Source organism: Sceloporus occidentalis, unplaced genomic scaffold (genome assembly GCF_023333645.1).
Source record: "Sceloporus occidentalis isolate IW3139 unplaced genomic scaffold, rSceOcc1.0.p SCAF_33, whole genome shotgun sequence".
In the NCBI taxonomy this organism is placed as follows: Eukaryota; Metazoa; Chordata; class Lepidosauria; order Squamata; family Phrynosomatidae; genus Sceloporus; species Sceloporus occidentalis.
The window spans coordinates 473,917-491,338 of NW_028317013.1; the positions used below are offsets into that span (position 1 = coordinate 473,917).

Genomic DNA, 17,422 nt, shown 5'->3' on the forward strand with positions numbered 1-17,422 from the left:
TAAAATTAATAATATTTAATTAGAAAAAAATAGTAAAAAAACAGTAAAATGTAAAAATAATTTCCCACTGATGTCACTATCAGGGGAACCTTCAAGTTGAAAATTTTTTTTTTTTTTAAAAAGGCAAAAAAAATAAATATATATATATATATATAAAAAATATATTTTTGTGAGCAAGTCCTAAAATTGGCATATTAGCTTAAAACAATTCTCACATGGAAAGAGTTAAAATACTGGCATATTAAATGCCCATGGGGTGTCTACTTTTAAAAAATTTATGATTTGATGGGGTAAATTGAATTGGCCGGGTTCAACAATGTCCCAAATAACACGGGGGGAAGAATGGCCACACATCTAATTTCCAATTAGAAAAATGCACACGTACCAAATGTGGCCTTTTAATTCCCCCCAAAAATGACAAACCCATGCATGTGGGGTATCACTGCGCTCAGGGGATGTTGCTGAACACATATTGGGGTGTCGTGTGACAGCGGCATAAACCAGGAGCTGTAAATTCATACATAAAGTAGGTGTGTGGGGGAAAAATACACACAAAAAAATACTACTGCAAACTTTGAAAAAATTCTGGTGGTAAAATGTGTGCATGCAAAGAGTTAAAATACCAGCATTTAAAATACCCTGGGGTGTCTAGTTTTCAAAAATATATGGTTTTATTGGGCATACTGAAATGGCCCGGCTCCAAGATGTACCAAATAGGGCATGGGCAGTGGATCCCCAAATGCCAAAGTTCAACATTGAAAAATGCGCATGCCCCAAATGTGGCCCTTTTGCCCCCAAACAGCCAGGCAAAATCATTCATGTGAGGTATCGCTGTACTCAGGAGATGTTGCTGAACACATATTGGGGTGTTTTGTGATAGTGACATATACGAGAACCTTTTAATTCATACCTGAAGTAAAATGTGTGTGGAAAAACAAATGCAAAAAAATGACTACCACAAAGTTTGACAAAGACTGGTGGTAGATATGGTGCATGGAAAGAGTTAAAATACTAGCATTTGAAATACCCTGGGGTGTCTAGTTTTCAAAAATATATGGCTTTATTGGGCACACTGAAATGGCCCGGCTCAAAGATGTACCAAATAGGGCATGGGCAGTTGATCGCCAAACACCAAAGTTCAACATTGAAAATGCGCATGCCCCAAATGTGGCCCTTTTGCCCCCAAACAGCCAGGCAAAATCATTCATGTGAGGTATCGCTGTACTCAGGAGATGTTGCTGAACACATATTAGGGTGTTTTGTGATAGTGACATATACCAGAACCTTTTAATTCATACCTGAAGTAAAATGTGTGTGGAAAAACAAATGCAAAAAAAATGACTACCATAAAGTTTGACAAAGGCTGATGGTAGAATTAGTGCTTTGAAAGGGTTAAAATGCTAGCATTTGGAATACCCTGGGCTGTCTAGTTTTCAAAAATATATGACTTGATGGGGTAAATTGCATTGGCTGGCTTCAAATATACCCGAAATGGCACATGGGGGGAAGAATTACCAGATTCGGAAAAAATGGCTTTGAAATAGCAAAACGCTACCTGTACTTATTGCCCCATAATGTGTAGAAAAAAGCAAAAAAACATAAAAACATTGGGTATTTCTAAACTCAGGACAAATAGTAGAATCTATTTAGCAGGTTTTTTCATTACCTTTTATAGATGAGTAAATGATTTTTCAACTAAAAGTTAGAAACAGTCATTTTTTTCTACATTTTTCACCATATTTTATACATTTTTTTTATAGTAAATAATATGATACAATCGAAACAATGTCATCTAAAGAAAGCCCTTCTTGTCCTGAAAAAAACAATATCTAATGTGTGTGGGTTCAGTAAACGGGAAAGAAGAAAATTACAGCAAACACGAGCAGCGCAGAAATGTTAAAACGGCCATTGTCACGAAGGGTACAAAAAGTAAAATCAGCCTTTGTCACGAAGGGGTTAATGATTATGTTGCAAGCAATAACTTATGGGTAATGGTACTCCTTTATATGGAAGAGATCTTTTTAAGTGTAAGGTCGCACACCAATAAGGCCGGCCCTGACAGGAGTCCCCCAGTGACACCAGCAAAGCGAAGCCCTGATATTTTGCCTGGCAAAGTAACTCTCTCGATGCAGCGCAATGCACACAGCGTGTCAGTTCTGTAATACAGAGTGTGGGCTGATGCCAGCTGTCAGCCGCTTGATTTCAGAGCTTTTTTTGGTAGCAGCTCCCAACACAAATCTTCCCTCTTTGACATGACAGCATCTCCTTGACACAGTACCTTGCTGTTGCTAACAGTCCTAGACAACAGAACCATTATCGCATTCTCCACTACTCCCTTTTTTGCATAATATCATGTGATCTTTTCCCTGAATCCTTTCATCTCTTGCTGGCACTCAACTCCAGTTTTCACACTCCATCACACTTTTCCCTATTCTTTTATATGGACACTCCATGCACTCTATACACTTTAATGTATATGATAGCTGAGTGTCCCCCTTAAATCATAAATTCTTCCGCTTGCAAATACATTGAGGAATTCCTCAGAAACACTTCCTATGCATTTGCCTTTTTTCCCTGCCCTCAAGCTTTTTGGCTTATGAAAAAATTGTTTGACTGAGTGTCCATAAGTTAATGACTTTGCAACTATGGTCAGACCGTGTTCTGCTCAGAAGTTGGCCTTGACCTATTAAAAACTCCTGTTCATCAGTGAAAAGCAAGGTCTCATCTGATCTCTAAAATTCAGAGTAGCTGTTTTCTTTATCTTTGCTTCGAGATCACACAGTAAGATACAGAATTCCGCTCAACTACCTCTACAGCAGACTTGATGGCTCTTACTGGCAACTGACAAGATGAAACATAATCAATTGCAGGAGAGTGTTGGAGTGAGACAAAGAGCATGAGGTCAACTGATCATTTACACTTAGAAACTTTGGGCAACTTAGCAAATAACGTATTGATCCAGATTGTTCTATCGACATTTTGCTAGTATTGCAATTAACACCACTATGTAGATTTACCCCATTGCCTTATCCCATGCCACATGCATAACTCATACTATCTTTACTATTATTTAGATCCAGTAGAACCTGCTTGTTTCATTTTGAAAGAAACTCTTTTGTGTTGCCAAAGCCAGCTGACCTTCTGATCCACATGGTGTATATCAATACACAAGCAGCCATTGCCCACACTGTTGGCTTGTTAATTTGTAACTTTTTGTTTCACACATTTCAGAAAAAAATTTAAGCTATTTTTCTTTCTTCCCTGATTTACAGAGCCATGGAAAATTACTTAGTTTTTTTCTCTTGAGAGCAAAGGCTCATTGATCAGTCAAGACTTAAATGACAAATATCAGTAGCTAGGCAGCAAAGTCCAAAACCTAGGATTGATCATGCTGAGCGTGCAAAAGAAAGAACTTGAACAAGGGTTTTGTGACATGAAAACTAATACAATGGGGAGCTCTGTACTGAAAGACCTGTAGGAGCATAGCCACATAACTTAACTTTCAAATCTCTTAATGTTCTAATACTTTATAACTTTAATTTCTAAGTTATTGTACAATGCAAAATACACATAGAATATTTCTACAGTTAAAAGTGCCTTTCACATGGGTTTATAACTTATCATGGTTTTTGCTTGTTCTGAGAATAGTGGAATGCGATGGCTTAAATTCGATTGTGCATGAAAAATAAAAAAATAAAACAACTTTGTTTCTCCATGTCCTTTGTGACATCAGCTTGAAAAGCTTTATCCAAATCATTTTTATTTGAGAACTGTAAATTTCCATGATATCACAAACTTTTTTTTTTCTTGGTCATGTTCTAGAATAGTATGTGAATTACATCAGTGTGTGTGTAGTTCTGGTCACAAAGTTATTTACTGCACCAAAACAAGTGTTTTGTTATAATATATATAATATGTAATTATATATATACTATATATAATTAAAAACACAGTCCACATTAAAAGATACCCCAAAACACTTGTTTTGGTGCAGTAAAATAACTTTGTGACCGGAACTATACACACACACACACTGATGTAATTCACACACTATTCTAGAACTTGACCAAGAAAAAAAAAGTTTGTAATATCATGGAAATTATATATATATATATATATATATATATATATATATATATATATATATATATATATATATATATATATATATATATAGATATATAATGTAATTATTTAAGGCAGACACTTATCAAGATTGTGAATACATATTCTTCATTTATAGAAGCCAAACTAACAAGCTGTGTGTTATGGGTCTGCATCTTTTTCTGTGTTGGGCCAAGAAGAGGTATCTCCTACTTCCTTTGTTCCCAGAAATGTCTGGGAATAGATCCAGTTTGCGTAATTGTTTGGTGAAATTCAGAGCTATTGCTGTACGTAGAAGAGTTTGTTAATTGTCTGGTCTGCTGAGTGTGACGGTTAAAAACTATTTATTATGCCATGTATTTATCAGCTGTTCTAGCAGCTGTGACGCAGATTTGCACTGGTATGTATTCCATCCTGTAAATGCCGGTGATGATTTTACAACCTTTTTCCTAACTATGGGAACCCACTCTTGATAAGGATTATGAATGAATGGACTGCTGTGAGGTTATTTTGTAACTTTCTTCCTAGTAATGACAACATGCTTTTACTCCATAAACTTCTACAGTGTTGGATAAAATAGTTTTTGTCTTTTTACCGGTTTATTTTATATACGGATGCACACTGCCTGCTAGAGGCGCAGCCTTACCTGTGGGTTTACAAATGATTCCCATCACCAGCAGGGACCACAGGGAGAGCAAGCACAGGGACATCATTGCATTCACATGGACACGCTGCTATTATACACATGAAAGATCCTATGGTGGCTATAATGTCCCTTTAAAATGGATCTATCACTTCCTGAGCTCTAGCTTCTACACTTCAGTACACCAAATATACCTAGGTACCAGTCTTTTATACATTATAATAAGCAGTATATTTATTAGACATCCACTATGCATGTGTACCATTGAAACATCCATCTGGCACAACCATGCAGATATTTCTACTGAATGTGAAATGTCCTCAGATGAGGACGTAACCATAGAAGGAGAGGAACCGTCTCAGCTGACTGGACACACCGGAAGCATTGGGTTGGGTTTATCCAGGCATACCTTTAAAAAAAAAGTCCATTAATTGTGCCAACAGTGAGCAAGAACAAGCACACTAATTGTTACAGTGTAAGGTTATTCTACTGACCTTGGCTGCCTTTGACAGCAGCAGGAAGTAGAGTATCACTTGAGGCTTCGTCTGAAGGATAACTTGCTCTCTTATTACCTAATATTATACTGGCACCCTGCTACTCATTGGATCCCTTCGCTTTTGTTGAACTGGCTAGTTTATTCTCCTGAACACCTGCGAGCGGAGCGATGAGTGCACAATACCAAGGACATGCTTAGCCCCAGAACTTAACCCACAGAGTTAAGTCTGGTATGACATCACCACCACAGTGAGACGATTATTTGTTCATTCATGAATAAATGATGTTTGTTGTCTTCTTGGCCTTTCGTTTGTTTTTCCAAACCACGTTGTTTTTAAATATGTTAGGCAGCCACTTCTTTTTGTGGACGAAGGGGATTTACTGTGAATCAAACTGCATTCATTCTTATAAATCTGCATGCAGATTGCCAAATGAATAATCCATAGATTCGGTAAAATGAGATGGTGATTTCTGTACTGTAATTGGAATCTTTACCAGCAAGCCTGTAGGGGGCACTAATCTCTCCCACTCAGAAATACACAAAGAAATTGGATGCATCCACATTTTTTCCAGAGTTTATCTCAAACGTCTCTTCCTGAGATGGACTGTAATCCATACCATCTGAGGAAGAGACCTCTGAGTACATTACATGTGTTTATTTAATAAACTGAACTACAGAATATAATATTTAGGGAAACTAACTGAATGTATGGCAATATTGTAAATACTCCCCAGTAATACGCCAGTATTATTTATTTAGTGTCATTTGTTAATATTTAAGAAAAACTTGTAAAAAAAAAATATTATTCCTTTTTTTCTTATCATTCAGGTCTGACAGGTAAAATACTAAATGACATACTGAGCACGGGTTTTGAAATTTCTGCAATGCAAATGGTAAGTTAATTTAGATATTCCCTGCATTGTTTCTGAAGGTATTCTCTCTGTATTGTTTTTGAACAAATTATAACTGTATACGGGACACATTAAAAAAACTGCTGTTGTTTTCATCCTTAGAATTTACTCTAAAGACTCCATGTCACCATTTCACCAACAATACCCCTCCCTCCACTCAAATAACTATTTGCATTAGGGGCCCAGTAACCAACTGCAGAACTCTGGGGCAACCATATAGCGTTCATAAGCATGTCTGTCTGATGCATGCTTACGTACCTTCGCTGCATAAACCTTTACAACTTTTCCAGGGAGGCTATTCCACTTAGCTTGCCCTTTTCATATGAGAAACACATGCTAACATATATATATATATATATATATATATATATATATATATATATATATATATATATATATATATATATATATATATATATATATATATATATATATATATATATAAGAGAGCACACCCTCTTTGAATTCTATGGCTTTACATATTAGGACATAATAACAACTTTATTCAAAAGTGGGAAGAATTCAAGACTTTCCAAACTTCTCAGGAGTGGGCATCCCAACAAATTCACCCCAAGGTCAGACTGTGCAATGCTCAGGGAATTTGCAAAAAAAAACACCCAAGATTTACATCGCAGACTCTACAGGCCTCAATTAGCATGTTAAAAGTTCATGACAGTACAATTAGAAAAAGACTGAACAAGTAGGGCTTGTATGGAAGGGTTGCCATGAGAAAGCCTCTTCTCTCAAAAAAGAACATGGTTGCACAGCTTATGTTTGCAAAGTTGCATCTGAACAAATGACACAAGACTTTTGGAACAATGTAATTTGGGCAGATGAGACCAAAGTGGAGATGTTTGGCCATAATGTACAACGCTATGTTGGGCGAAAACCAAACGCATCTGTACAACAGAATGGCTGAAAAAGAAGAGAATCAAGGTGTCGCAATGGCCCAGTCAATGTCCAGGCCGCAACCCAATTGAAATCCTGTGGCGGGACCTTAAGAGAATTGTTCATAAACAAATGCCCACAAACCTCAATGAACTGAAGCAACTTTGTAAAGACGAGTGGGTCAAAATTCCTCCACAACAAAGTGAAGAGGTTCTTCAAGCTATTGAGGCATAAAGTGTACTTAATTTTTCACACATGGCTTCTGCATTTTGGCTTTATTTCTGCTGAATAAATCATGTGTTGTTTTTCATCCAAGGTTGTAGTTGCCTAACTTTTAGACCTGCTAAGGAACAGATGATTGTTAGTATGTCCTGATATGTAAAACAATAGAAAAGAGGGTGTACTTTCTTTTTCATGTGACTGTATATGTATATATATACTGTATGTATGTCCTTTTATTTGTCCTAGAATGGGTTTATTCAACATGTGAAGACCATATAACTGCTGTTTTTTCATCTGTACAGGGAATTGATGTTACCAATCATAAATCTATAATATTTCCCTTTGAGAGAACCCCTGCTCCATCTCCAAGCAATGTAAACGCATGTTTATGATATGTTTAACTTTCTGTTCCTTAAAAATCAGACAGATTAGTACTTGGGCCTTTTCTGCTTTCTTAACTTCTGTTCATGCAATGTTCTGTAACATTTCTGAAGCAGCCATTGTTGTTGTTAAGGAAGTGGCAAATTTGAAAGCCTGTATTTCCTCGTTATTGTAGCACAGTTGCTATGAGAATATACCATCCAGTGTTTCAAAACTAAGTTAAAACATGGGTTGCTTCTCGTCTCCTTAACCCTATGGTCTGTATCAATGTGTAACTTGTATCTCTTATTGTATTAATACTTATGAAAACTCTTATTTGCGTGTCAGTACATCTACCTCGGACTTGGTTTGCTGATATAACACTGTCTATGTTTCCTCCTAATAAAGAAACTTATCTATTAATGCTATTAATTTACTCGGATGTCTTATATGATGTATCTTCAGAGCTCATTCTTGACTCTAAATGCAATAAAATGTGTGTTTTCCAGGTGCTAAATTCAATTCCTTTAATCCTGTGCACCTGCTTTTTCTACATCCAACTTCTAAGTAGCTTAAAGGGAGCTCCCACCATGTTTTCTTGCCAATATCGCTTTATGTTTTAAGAATATTGTGTTGTATTATGTTGTACATCAATTCTAGTTTCATAGAAACTTGACTGTAGTATACTGAATATGAACTAAATGCTAATTGTTTAGTCCATTTTAACGACAACTAAAGCATATGGTATGTTGTTTAACTCTTTTAGTTTACCATGGAGAAAGCCAACGCTGAAGAATTTTATGAAATATACAAAGGTGTTGTAGCAGAATACAATGTAAGTATGATTACATTTACAATGGCCACCAATGTACAGTATAATACTGCAAGAAATATTTATTACTTATTTATTTAGAAAAACACATAAATCACCTTTGTTATATTTTTACATAATATATTCTCCCGGCAAACTGTGTTAAGAAGGTTTAACAACACTACAGTTTAGATGAATAGAGAGAACTCAACTCCTACATAGTAGAGTATTTTGGGAATTTAATAAATACCTAGAAATATTTGAAGAATGACCATTTGTCATCTCAAATGCTCTTCTTGATGTCTTGGCATTGAAACATGAGAAATAAATGTTTTGTTTGTTTTTTCGGGAAATAAGACCTGAGTGGATATCTAAGACATTGGTTGAAGTACTATGGTAGTGAAACGGTTACAAATGGATTACTGCAAACAGTAGGAACTCCGTAAACCAATTGTTTAAAGCATACAGTGGTATGTTTTTAATGATTATAGTGGCAGGGATTAGATCGGGGTAGTGTTGGAGGCCAATGAATTATTTCACATGGCACTTACAATGGATAGACAAATGAAGTGGTGTAGACGTTCACAGCATCCATTTTTTGCTTCTCTAGAATGATCTGTTTACTTCCTTTAAGAAAATCCTTAATATTTGGTAATATCCCCCCCCATTTCTAAATAGAATGTTACATTAAACCAGAGGAACGTTGAGGCATTTATTATATAAATTATAGGCAAATTATTATAACTAAGATGTATTTTTATAGATATACTTTTGAACTGGATAGCTACTTCGTTATGGATTACCTCCTGTGGCGCTTTAATACATTCAGAGTGTTTCTAAAAGGTTTTATAATGTGCTAACCAACTCCTACACACACGTGTACGCAGGTAAAAAGATTACTACTCACAGGAGTCACGGCAAAAGCTAAGACGCAGGATCGAAGCTCTATTTTTCGGTTCTTCATGGCTTTTATTTTGCCTGATTTACAGCTGTAAGATGCTGTGGCAGTACTAAAGTTAGACATCTTGCATGCATGTTTAACCCGTTGTTGTAGCTGCTACCTAAAACACAATGCAATTACTGTAGAATAAAACAGCTACTGCAAGAAGAACACAATAGCTTTGGAGAGCATTTGGTTTCATAAAAATACACTCTGTAGGGCACAAGGTGGCTAAATGAACTAGTGTTCTAAAAAAATGACATTATTATTCCTTAGAAGGTGGAATAATGAGAAAATCGCCCTATATTCTGTATAGTGCTCACTGATACTGAAAACTTGAAAAGTTTCACGACGTGGATAAATGTTTTCTAGGGGTATAGCAGTCAGATGTCACCTGACTAATCAAAACTGTTCGCTTACGCTTTAGCTTTTTATAAATCAGTTCTAAAATATGTAGTATGTGAATAAAAATTCTTTTTCCCAAACACTATTTTGTTGGACGGTCTTTTGATGATGCCTGTGAAACGTTAATATCTTCAAACTTTCTGTCTTCACTGTGAAGATAGCAAATGTTGGTAGTGTCACGATAAGCCTAGAGAGAGGAAAGTCTAGTATTTACATTGTGTTTCTTTTAAAGCATTTCTTACACGTTAAATGCAGCTTCGATAGTTTGCCACCCCACTTTATATAACTTTCGATATAACAATGTTAATGATAAGACCAAGTTAGCTAATTTAAAAGTAGTAGTACTAAAGATTTTCCTCTGTTGTCTTTTGTTCTGGAAGCCAACATTGAACTAACCTCTTCTGAGTGAATTTAAGAACACACTGTTAAAAACATTTCATTTGATATAAAGAGTCGTGTTAAATTGCTTAACACTGTGGAATGGTAGAGATAACCATTAAGATATAAAACTGACAATAGCACTACATACATTAAGACATGTCGGTAGAGGAGAAGAAGGCCCTGCCCTTTCGAGCTTACAATCTATTAGAAAAAGTTTTGAATAAGTGCAACAGGGAAAAAGGTGCTGCTTAGATAGGGCAAATCTTTATCCCAGATTTCCAAAGAGGCTTCCAGAATTTTCTTTTGCAGATAGGTGAATCAGATACAGTAAGTTCAAGTTGTAGTGCCTTGTCACCATATACCCCCTAGAAAAGTTGGCATATAATTGTGCAGGACCCAGAACATATACTTTCACTTATTCTAGCTCTCTTTTGAAGAATAGACAGACATTTCTATATAAAACCAGATTCTGGTTCTTTTTAAATAGTGCATAGTTATTAAATGATGTAAAGTCTATTTCTATCAAATATAATGTTATGCAGACAAAATAATTAGGTGACTCACATTCTGCTATCTTTTTTTTACCTCCAAATTGTCTTAAGCTGTGCTTCTGTGTAAGAAAATGATCCTTAAGTTGTTCTAATGCATAATAAATTCAGAGGCTGTTAACGTGAATAAGCCCAGAGGTCTGTTTTCTCATCCAATGAAAGCTTGTCAGTTAGTTAATTGGTTTAAAGTTAATTCTCTTTAAATCTGTTTTTAACATTCTGCATTTCACTGCATGTTAACGTAATAGGCTTAGATGACAAGATTAATCCTTTTCGGTATATGCTGCCATTGTTATTCTGATAACCCAACATGTTTACATACCCTGAGTAATTGTATTGCTTTTACAGCTTGGGGTAAATGTATTATTATTCTGATTATTATGTTTGCATGCAGTAACTGAAGCTTACAACGTACAGTGTGAACTTTATTATAACATAATATATATGATACTACAATCGGTGATGTTCCATACAGGGGTTTAGGTTACATGTCCAAAATGCTGACTATTACTGCATTTAATAGAAAGCCACTTTTACACCAATTCCAGGGGGAAGGGGCAGATTCCTAGAATCACACAGTTTGGAGTTGGCTTTTTCCTGTTTGAGACTGCTGTGATCATATTTAAGACTCTTAGTTGATGCTTTTGCTATCAGTATATTATATTTGATATCCCACCTTGAATCCAAGTGTATTTTAATTTTTATGACAATGCAAGGTTCCCATTAAGGATGTAATTAGAGCCTTTGGGATAGAAAATAGAATCTTCACAATAGATTTTTAATACCTTCATGGCAAAGCCCATGAAGCTTTAAAATTGTTGCAATTTTGGGAGGAAAGCCCCCCCCCAAATAGCCAGTGCTGAACCGATCAACAAAAATGGCAGCCAGCTAAAACAGAGCTTAGGAAGTGAACAGCAATTGCTTTCTAAGCATACTCTGTGTTGCTGAAATGCCGCGATATTGAGGCATTCAGCAACACACACCCCCCCCCGAACGCCCTGTGCTTGCTGTGAAGAGCAACCACAAGGGATCATCAGGGAGTGACATTGCTGCCACTTACAAGATGTGCGTCCAGATCCCCCTGAGAACTCTTTAGCTGCCCTTGCAGGTTGAATACAGGTACTTCATTCAACCATGCAAGTCAGTGGAGCCCAGCTTACTAATCACAATGATTAATTAGTAAAATAAATAAAAAAAATGTAAAAAAAAAAAGATTTGGTAACACAATTCCCCACTGATGTCACCATCAGTGGAACCATCCAGTTCCAATAAAATGTAAAAGAAAAAACCTCCAAAAAGTTATTTTATGAACAAGTCCTAAAATTAACGCTACACCTTCAAAAAAATTCTCGCATCGAAAAGAGTTAAAATACTGGCATTTTAAATGCCCATTGAGTGTCTAGTTTAAAAAAAATGCAGGTTTTCATGAGGTTTATTGAATTGGCCCTGTTCAAAGATGTCCTGAAAATAGGGCATGGGCACAGACTGACCACAAAGTTTGACAAGGGCTATTGGTAGAATTAGTGTTTGGAAAGAGTTAAAATGCCAGCGTTTGAAAAAGTTTACAAAAATATATGATTTGATCGGGGGACAATTGATCTGGCCAACTTCAAAGTTGTCCCAGATAGGACATGAGCCCAGGGTGACCAGATTTGATTTTTTTTAATTTTTTTTTGAAAAAGCAATATGCTAATTGTACTTATTGCCCTATAAGTTGTATAAAAAAAACGCCAAAAAAATTCAAATTAAAGTCAGAAAAAGACATGTCACCATGTCTTGTATTTTTTATGGTAACTTAGATGATATGATATAATTATATCTAAAGAGAGCCCTGCTTATCCTGAAAAAATATATATAATGTGTGTGGGTGCATAAAATGAGAAAAGAGAAAACTACAGTTAAACAGCAACATTGCGAAAACGTTAAAACAGACTTTATCCCAAAGTGTACTACAAATAAATAAACAATCTTGTTAAAGTGTTAATATTTCATGAATCTCATTGTCAGCTCATTAAGAAAGTTCCTAGGTATGAATATAGGGTATGTTCCCTAATGTTTAGCAAATGCTAAGTTTCTACTGCGAACTGTATCAGCGTCTCATACATTTTGGTGAATGCCCCAAATTTAAAGTTTTATTTTTTATAATGTCTTAGGCAATATTTGTCCATAGCATAATCACCTTAGAAAAATGCTCATGTAAATTCAGTATAACTTAATGATATTATAGATTTTAAGCATGGGGTAACTGTGTTATTCCTATTGGCAATACAACTGCAATTGACCTTAATAATTGATCTGGACATTGGCATTGGGTGCTAAACTATTGCTGGAGGGACACATTTGCCCTAACCTGCTGTTACAATAAAAATAAAATGATTTCACTGTGCGAACTCAATAGTCCTAGTAAAGCAAGCAGTTTTATTACTCAGAAAATACAATGTATTATATTGGGAAACTATGTATGAAAGGCTTTAATATGCAATTAAAAGGAATTATCTATGTACAATAAAAATATATATATATTTACGAAACAACACAATTCATTGTAGGAAATGGTGGCTGAATTATGTTGCGGTCCTTGTGTGGCTTTGGAAATCCGTGATGCTGACGCTCCGAAACGTTTTAGAGAATACTGCGGCCCTTCTGATCCCGTAAGTACAGATAATGTAAAATCTCATAGGCTGGATGGACCAGACTTGCAAAGCTCTAAATTCATAATTTATTGATTTTGTATTCAGTCTCATTGTGTATCTTGCCAAAAATAAAAACAAGAAATGCATTTTTCTCAATCATAGTTTTTATTTAATATGAACAATAGTTTACATGTGAATTCATATTTACTAGTAGACTTACTAGTCTTATATTCAGGCTTCTTTTTTTCTAAATTCATATTCAAATTTTGGGTGGTTGTCTTATAATCGAGGAAATGCGGTACATTATTCAAATAACTGTAGTGAAATCACAAAAAATAATTAAAATAAAATGAGGGCATTGTAGCCTTTACAGCTTTCTGCTACAGATCTCAATGGTCTCCTGGCCATCAATGGACTCTGCACTGGATGAATTTTCTAACTTCACTATATAGTAATGATCTAAGAAGCCATTTCCTCACAATTCACGTGAACCTGTACCCATCCAGCTCTACGCTTCATCATCTCCTGTATATCACATTTCCTATCTACGCTTTAAATTTGCATTCAGCAACCGAAACCATACCTGACAGATCACATTTCCAGCACAACCAGTGTTTTACGTTTGCAAAGCAATCAAAGCCTCCCAGCTAAAATGATAGGATCCTCCGTAGCCCTGGGGATCTGATTTCCTCTTTGCACTATACCTTGCCGTAAAGGGGACTTTCTTTGTGTGGCTCTCACAAACAAATTAGAATGCATTTCTAAATGATAAAATACACCTTTCTTAATAGAACATATTTAACTAGATATGAAAGTAAAGAGCATTATACGTGCCCATAAATAGAGACCATGTCTTTTTCACACCGGAATCCTTTTCACATTCCGAAGCTAGAGCTAAATGGGAGCTTAGAATTAGAATTAGCAGATAAGAACCATTCAACCCAGCTAGACTTGCCTCTTTTTCCTATATTAAAGACTTAAATCAATCTGTGATCTTGTCTTAGATTCAGGTTAGCCGTATGCTTGTCCCATGCAATTCCCTTACTTAGTAACCTCTACCACCACAACCAATAGCTGGGAGGCTATTCTACGTATCTACCTCCCTTTCAGCAAAGTAAAACTTCATTGCCTTACTTTTAAGTCTTTGGCTTATAATTTAATTTAAATGTGTCATTCCCACCCCACCTCTCCCTTCTCTCCTCCTAGATATACATATTGAGATCATTTAGATACATATTGTGATCCCTTTATGTACTTATAAATCTAGCAGAAGTAATACTAGTAGTAAATAATGTATAATATTTATAACTATAGATTTATAATAATAATAACTATCAAAAATAGATCTACAATAAAGTCCAATTTTAACAACTGACATTGAAATGTTATCAGTGTTTTATGTCATTCTTCCACTGCTGTCTCTTGGAGGTTTGCTATTCAATTACCTGTGTTAGCTTTGTCTTGTATAATTGAATCCAGCCTATTACATTTTTTTTTTCAGTTGGCATGTTTCTAAGCATTTAGTTCCATGCCACATGCACATGAATCATTTTTCTTTTCCAATAAATGGGCACTCCCCAATGTTGTCCTTGCCTGTCTCTACATTCCACCATTGTAAACTAGAACAATGTGTGCTGCCAATGGGAGGCAGACAGATATTACATTTCCCATTGGCTGCATTCAGTTCTTTCATTCCACAACCAACCTTCCACTTCACACGGTGGATTCTCTAAGCCATTTTTGGGGGAGTGGGAGTGCATGCTAGCTTCTAGAAATAATAACCCATCTGGTGACATCTATAGAAAATTGTATTAGGTAATAGTTAACATAAATAAAATTAGAGGATTCCGTATAGTGTTCTAGAAATAAACACCATGCATTCCATGTAAAATAATCAGCCCATATTACACAGCTTACTCCATCTATAGTGTATAGGGTTATTGTTGAAAATTATACCCGACTTGGTTTTTATGCGTGATCAATGTCACCTTGACAGCTTTGAAGGTATTGATCAAAACAGTCTGTTGTAAATATATTTCTATTTCATTTACCCTCTGTGTAATTGTATTTGAGACTAAAGGCTTTGTGGCTGCTTTTTGAAATTACAGATGATTTATCATCTTAAAGGACAGCTGTAGTAAGCGAAAGAGGCACGTCCCCTTCTGCTTGCGCAGTGTCTATTTGTTACTGGCGTGGACATGCTAAAGAATAGTGGCAGCCATTTTGTTAATTGATGGTGGCCATGACTTTAAAATCTCTTAATCCTTGAGCCCAATCTCCATAGCTGTTCAAATATATATATATATAAATTTAACCAGGTAACTATTAATATGTAGTATTTGAACAGCTGTGGGGGGTGGGCTCAGACTCTGCAGTAAAAGATTTCAAAGTCCTGTGCAAAAAGGCTGCTGCCAATAAACAAATGGCCACCGCCATTCACCATGCTGCCTGTGCCAGTAGCAAAAATGGCAACTCCTACATTTTATAGTTGTGAATAATAAATATAATTATGAGTTAACATATTAAAATAAGCAGCATGTAAGCAATCATCTCAAATTCCTGTGGATCTTCATGATTTTTCCTTCCTATTTAGTTATCTTTCTCTCATTTTTAATTTGCTGATTGCTGATGAGACCTTGATCTCAGATGAAATTCATATTATTCTTTTGGACTGTAGGTATGAGAACGTAAACTCTTTCTGGATGTGGTAAGATATAGTGATGCACCGAAATAAAAACAAACCAAAACACACTTTTATTTAAAACCAAAATTTTATTAACACACCAAAATTGGACAAAAAATCTATATCTATATATCTATCTATATATATATATATATATAGTTAACAACAATCACACTTCTATCATGCCCAGGCATACCCAGATTCCAGCATGTACTGGCCAACTTAGCATGATAGGAGTGTGATTGCCAACAGCAATCACACTCCTATCATGCCCAGGTTCTAGCATGTGCTGGTTGCCTAGGCATGAGAGGAGTGTGATTACTGTTAGCAATTATATATATTATATCGGTGCATCCCTAGTTAGATACAATTGGACTTGACTTTAACAAGATTTTTGTTGCAAATCTCACTCTAACCATAAATAAATGCATTTTATTTTGTCAACAAACATTGCATGAATGCATTGGAATGTAGATGGCCACAGTACCTGAGTAGTGCACATATCTTCCTTCAGTTATCAATTGTTGTTCATACAAGAAAAATCGAAAAGTGCAGGGCCCTCTCGACCTGTGTGTCTTATAGGGACAGTATAATCTCCCTGTACTATATTTTAATATGCAGTGTTTCAAAACGAAAAACAAAGCATTTAGAAAAACAAAGCATGGAAGTGGCTGTTCTGCTTTAGACGATACCCTCCTCCTCCATGGTGTAACTGTTTTTGCCACTGATTGACTGCTTGATGCAGCCCATCAGTGGTAGGAAATGCTCCCATTGAAATGATTGGCAGAACTTCCACACATGCGCACAAGGGTCCTTTTCCCGATCCAGTGCTGGAGCCAATCTCCTGCATGTCTTTTAGCTGGGGAATGTGAAAAGGGGCAAATCCAGAATCCCCCCTCCATACATTTAAAAAACAGACCGTATGAAAATATAAAGGGACAACTCAGTTATGATGAATGGGGTGTCCCTTTAACATGTTAAAGTTATTTGAAATTGACAGCACTACTGAATCTGCCGCCACTATATATATATAAATATATATATATTCTCCAATTTTCCCATGTTTACAGAGCCTGACATTTATGTAAGGGAGATTCTATATTATTGTAACCTCAAACTGATATGTGGTGTCTTATAGTATGAACGTGTACAGCTGCTGCCTGTTAGCTGATATAACACATACAATGTGCTACATACAGAGTATAATAATCATCAGGCACTGCACATTTTATAAAAGAGAAGAGTGGAAAAACATTGTGATCCAGGGCCAAGGACTTTTAACAATGAACACATATCTGTACAATTCTTAGATTTGGGGTTGTGACATTATATCCACTATTGAGCTAATCATTGTTTGTTAGCAACTTGTAGCCCTCACCCAGCGATCACTTTTGTGT

The 17,422-nt window shown here is 35.8% G+C and overlaps 1 protein-coding gene across 1 annotated transcript in view; it reads left to right on the top strand.

Annotated features, from left to right (window-relative positions):
- The window catches only part of LOC149298298 (nucleoside diphosphate kinase 7-like), a 49,392-nt gene that overhangs the window by 18,037 nt on the left and 13,933 nt on the right, over positions 1-17,422 (top strand). The window contains exons 7-9 of the mRNA XM_089487482.1: positions 6,072-6,136; positions 8,391-8,459; positions 13,259-13,360. Coding sequence (XP_089343608.1) covers positions 6,072-6,136; positions 8,391-8,459; positions 13,259-13,360 — 236 coding nt within the window. The remainder of the gene's footprint in view (positions 1-6,071; positions 6,137-8,390; positions 8,460-13,258; positions 13,361-17,422) is intronic.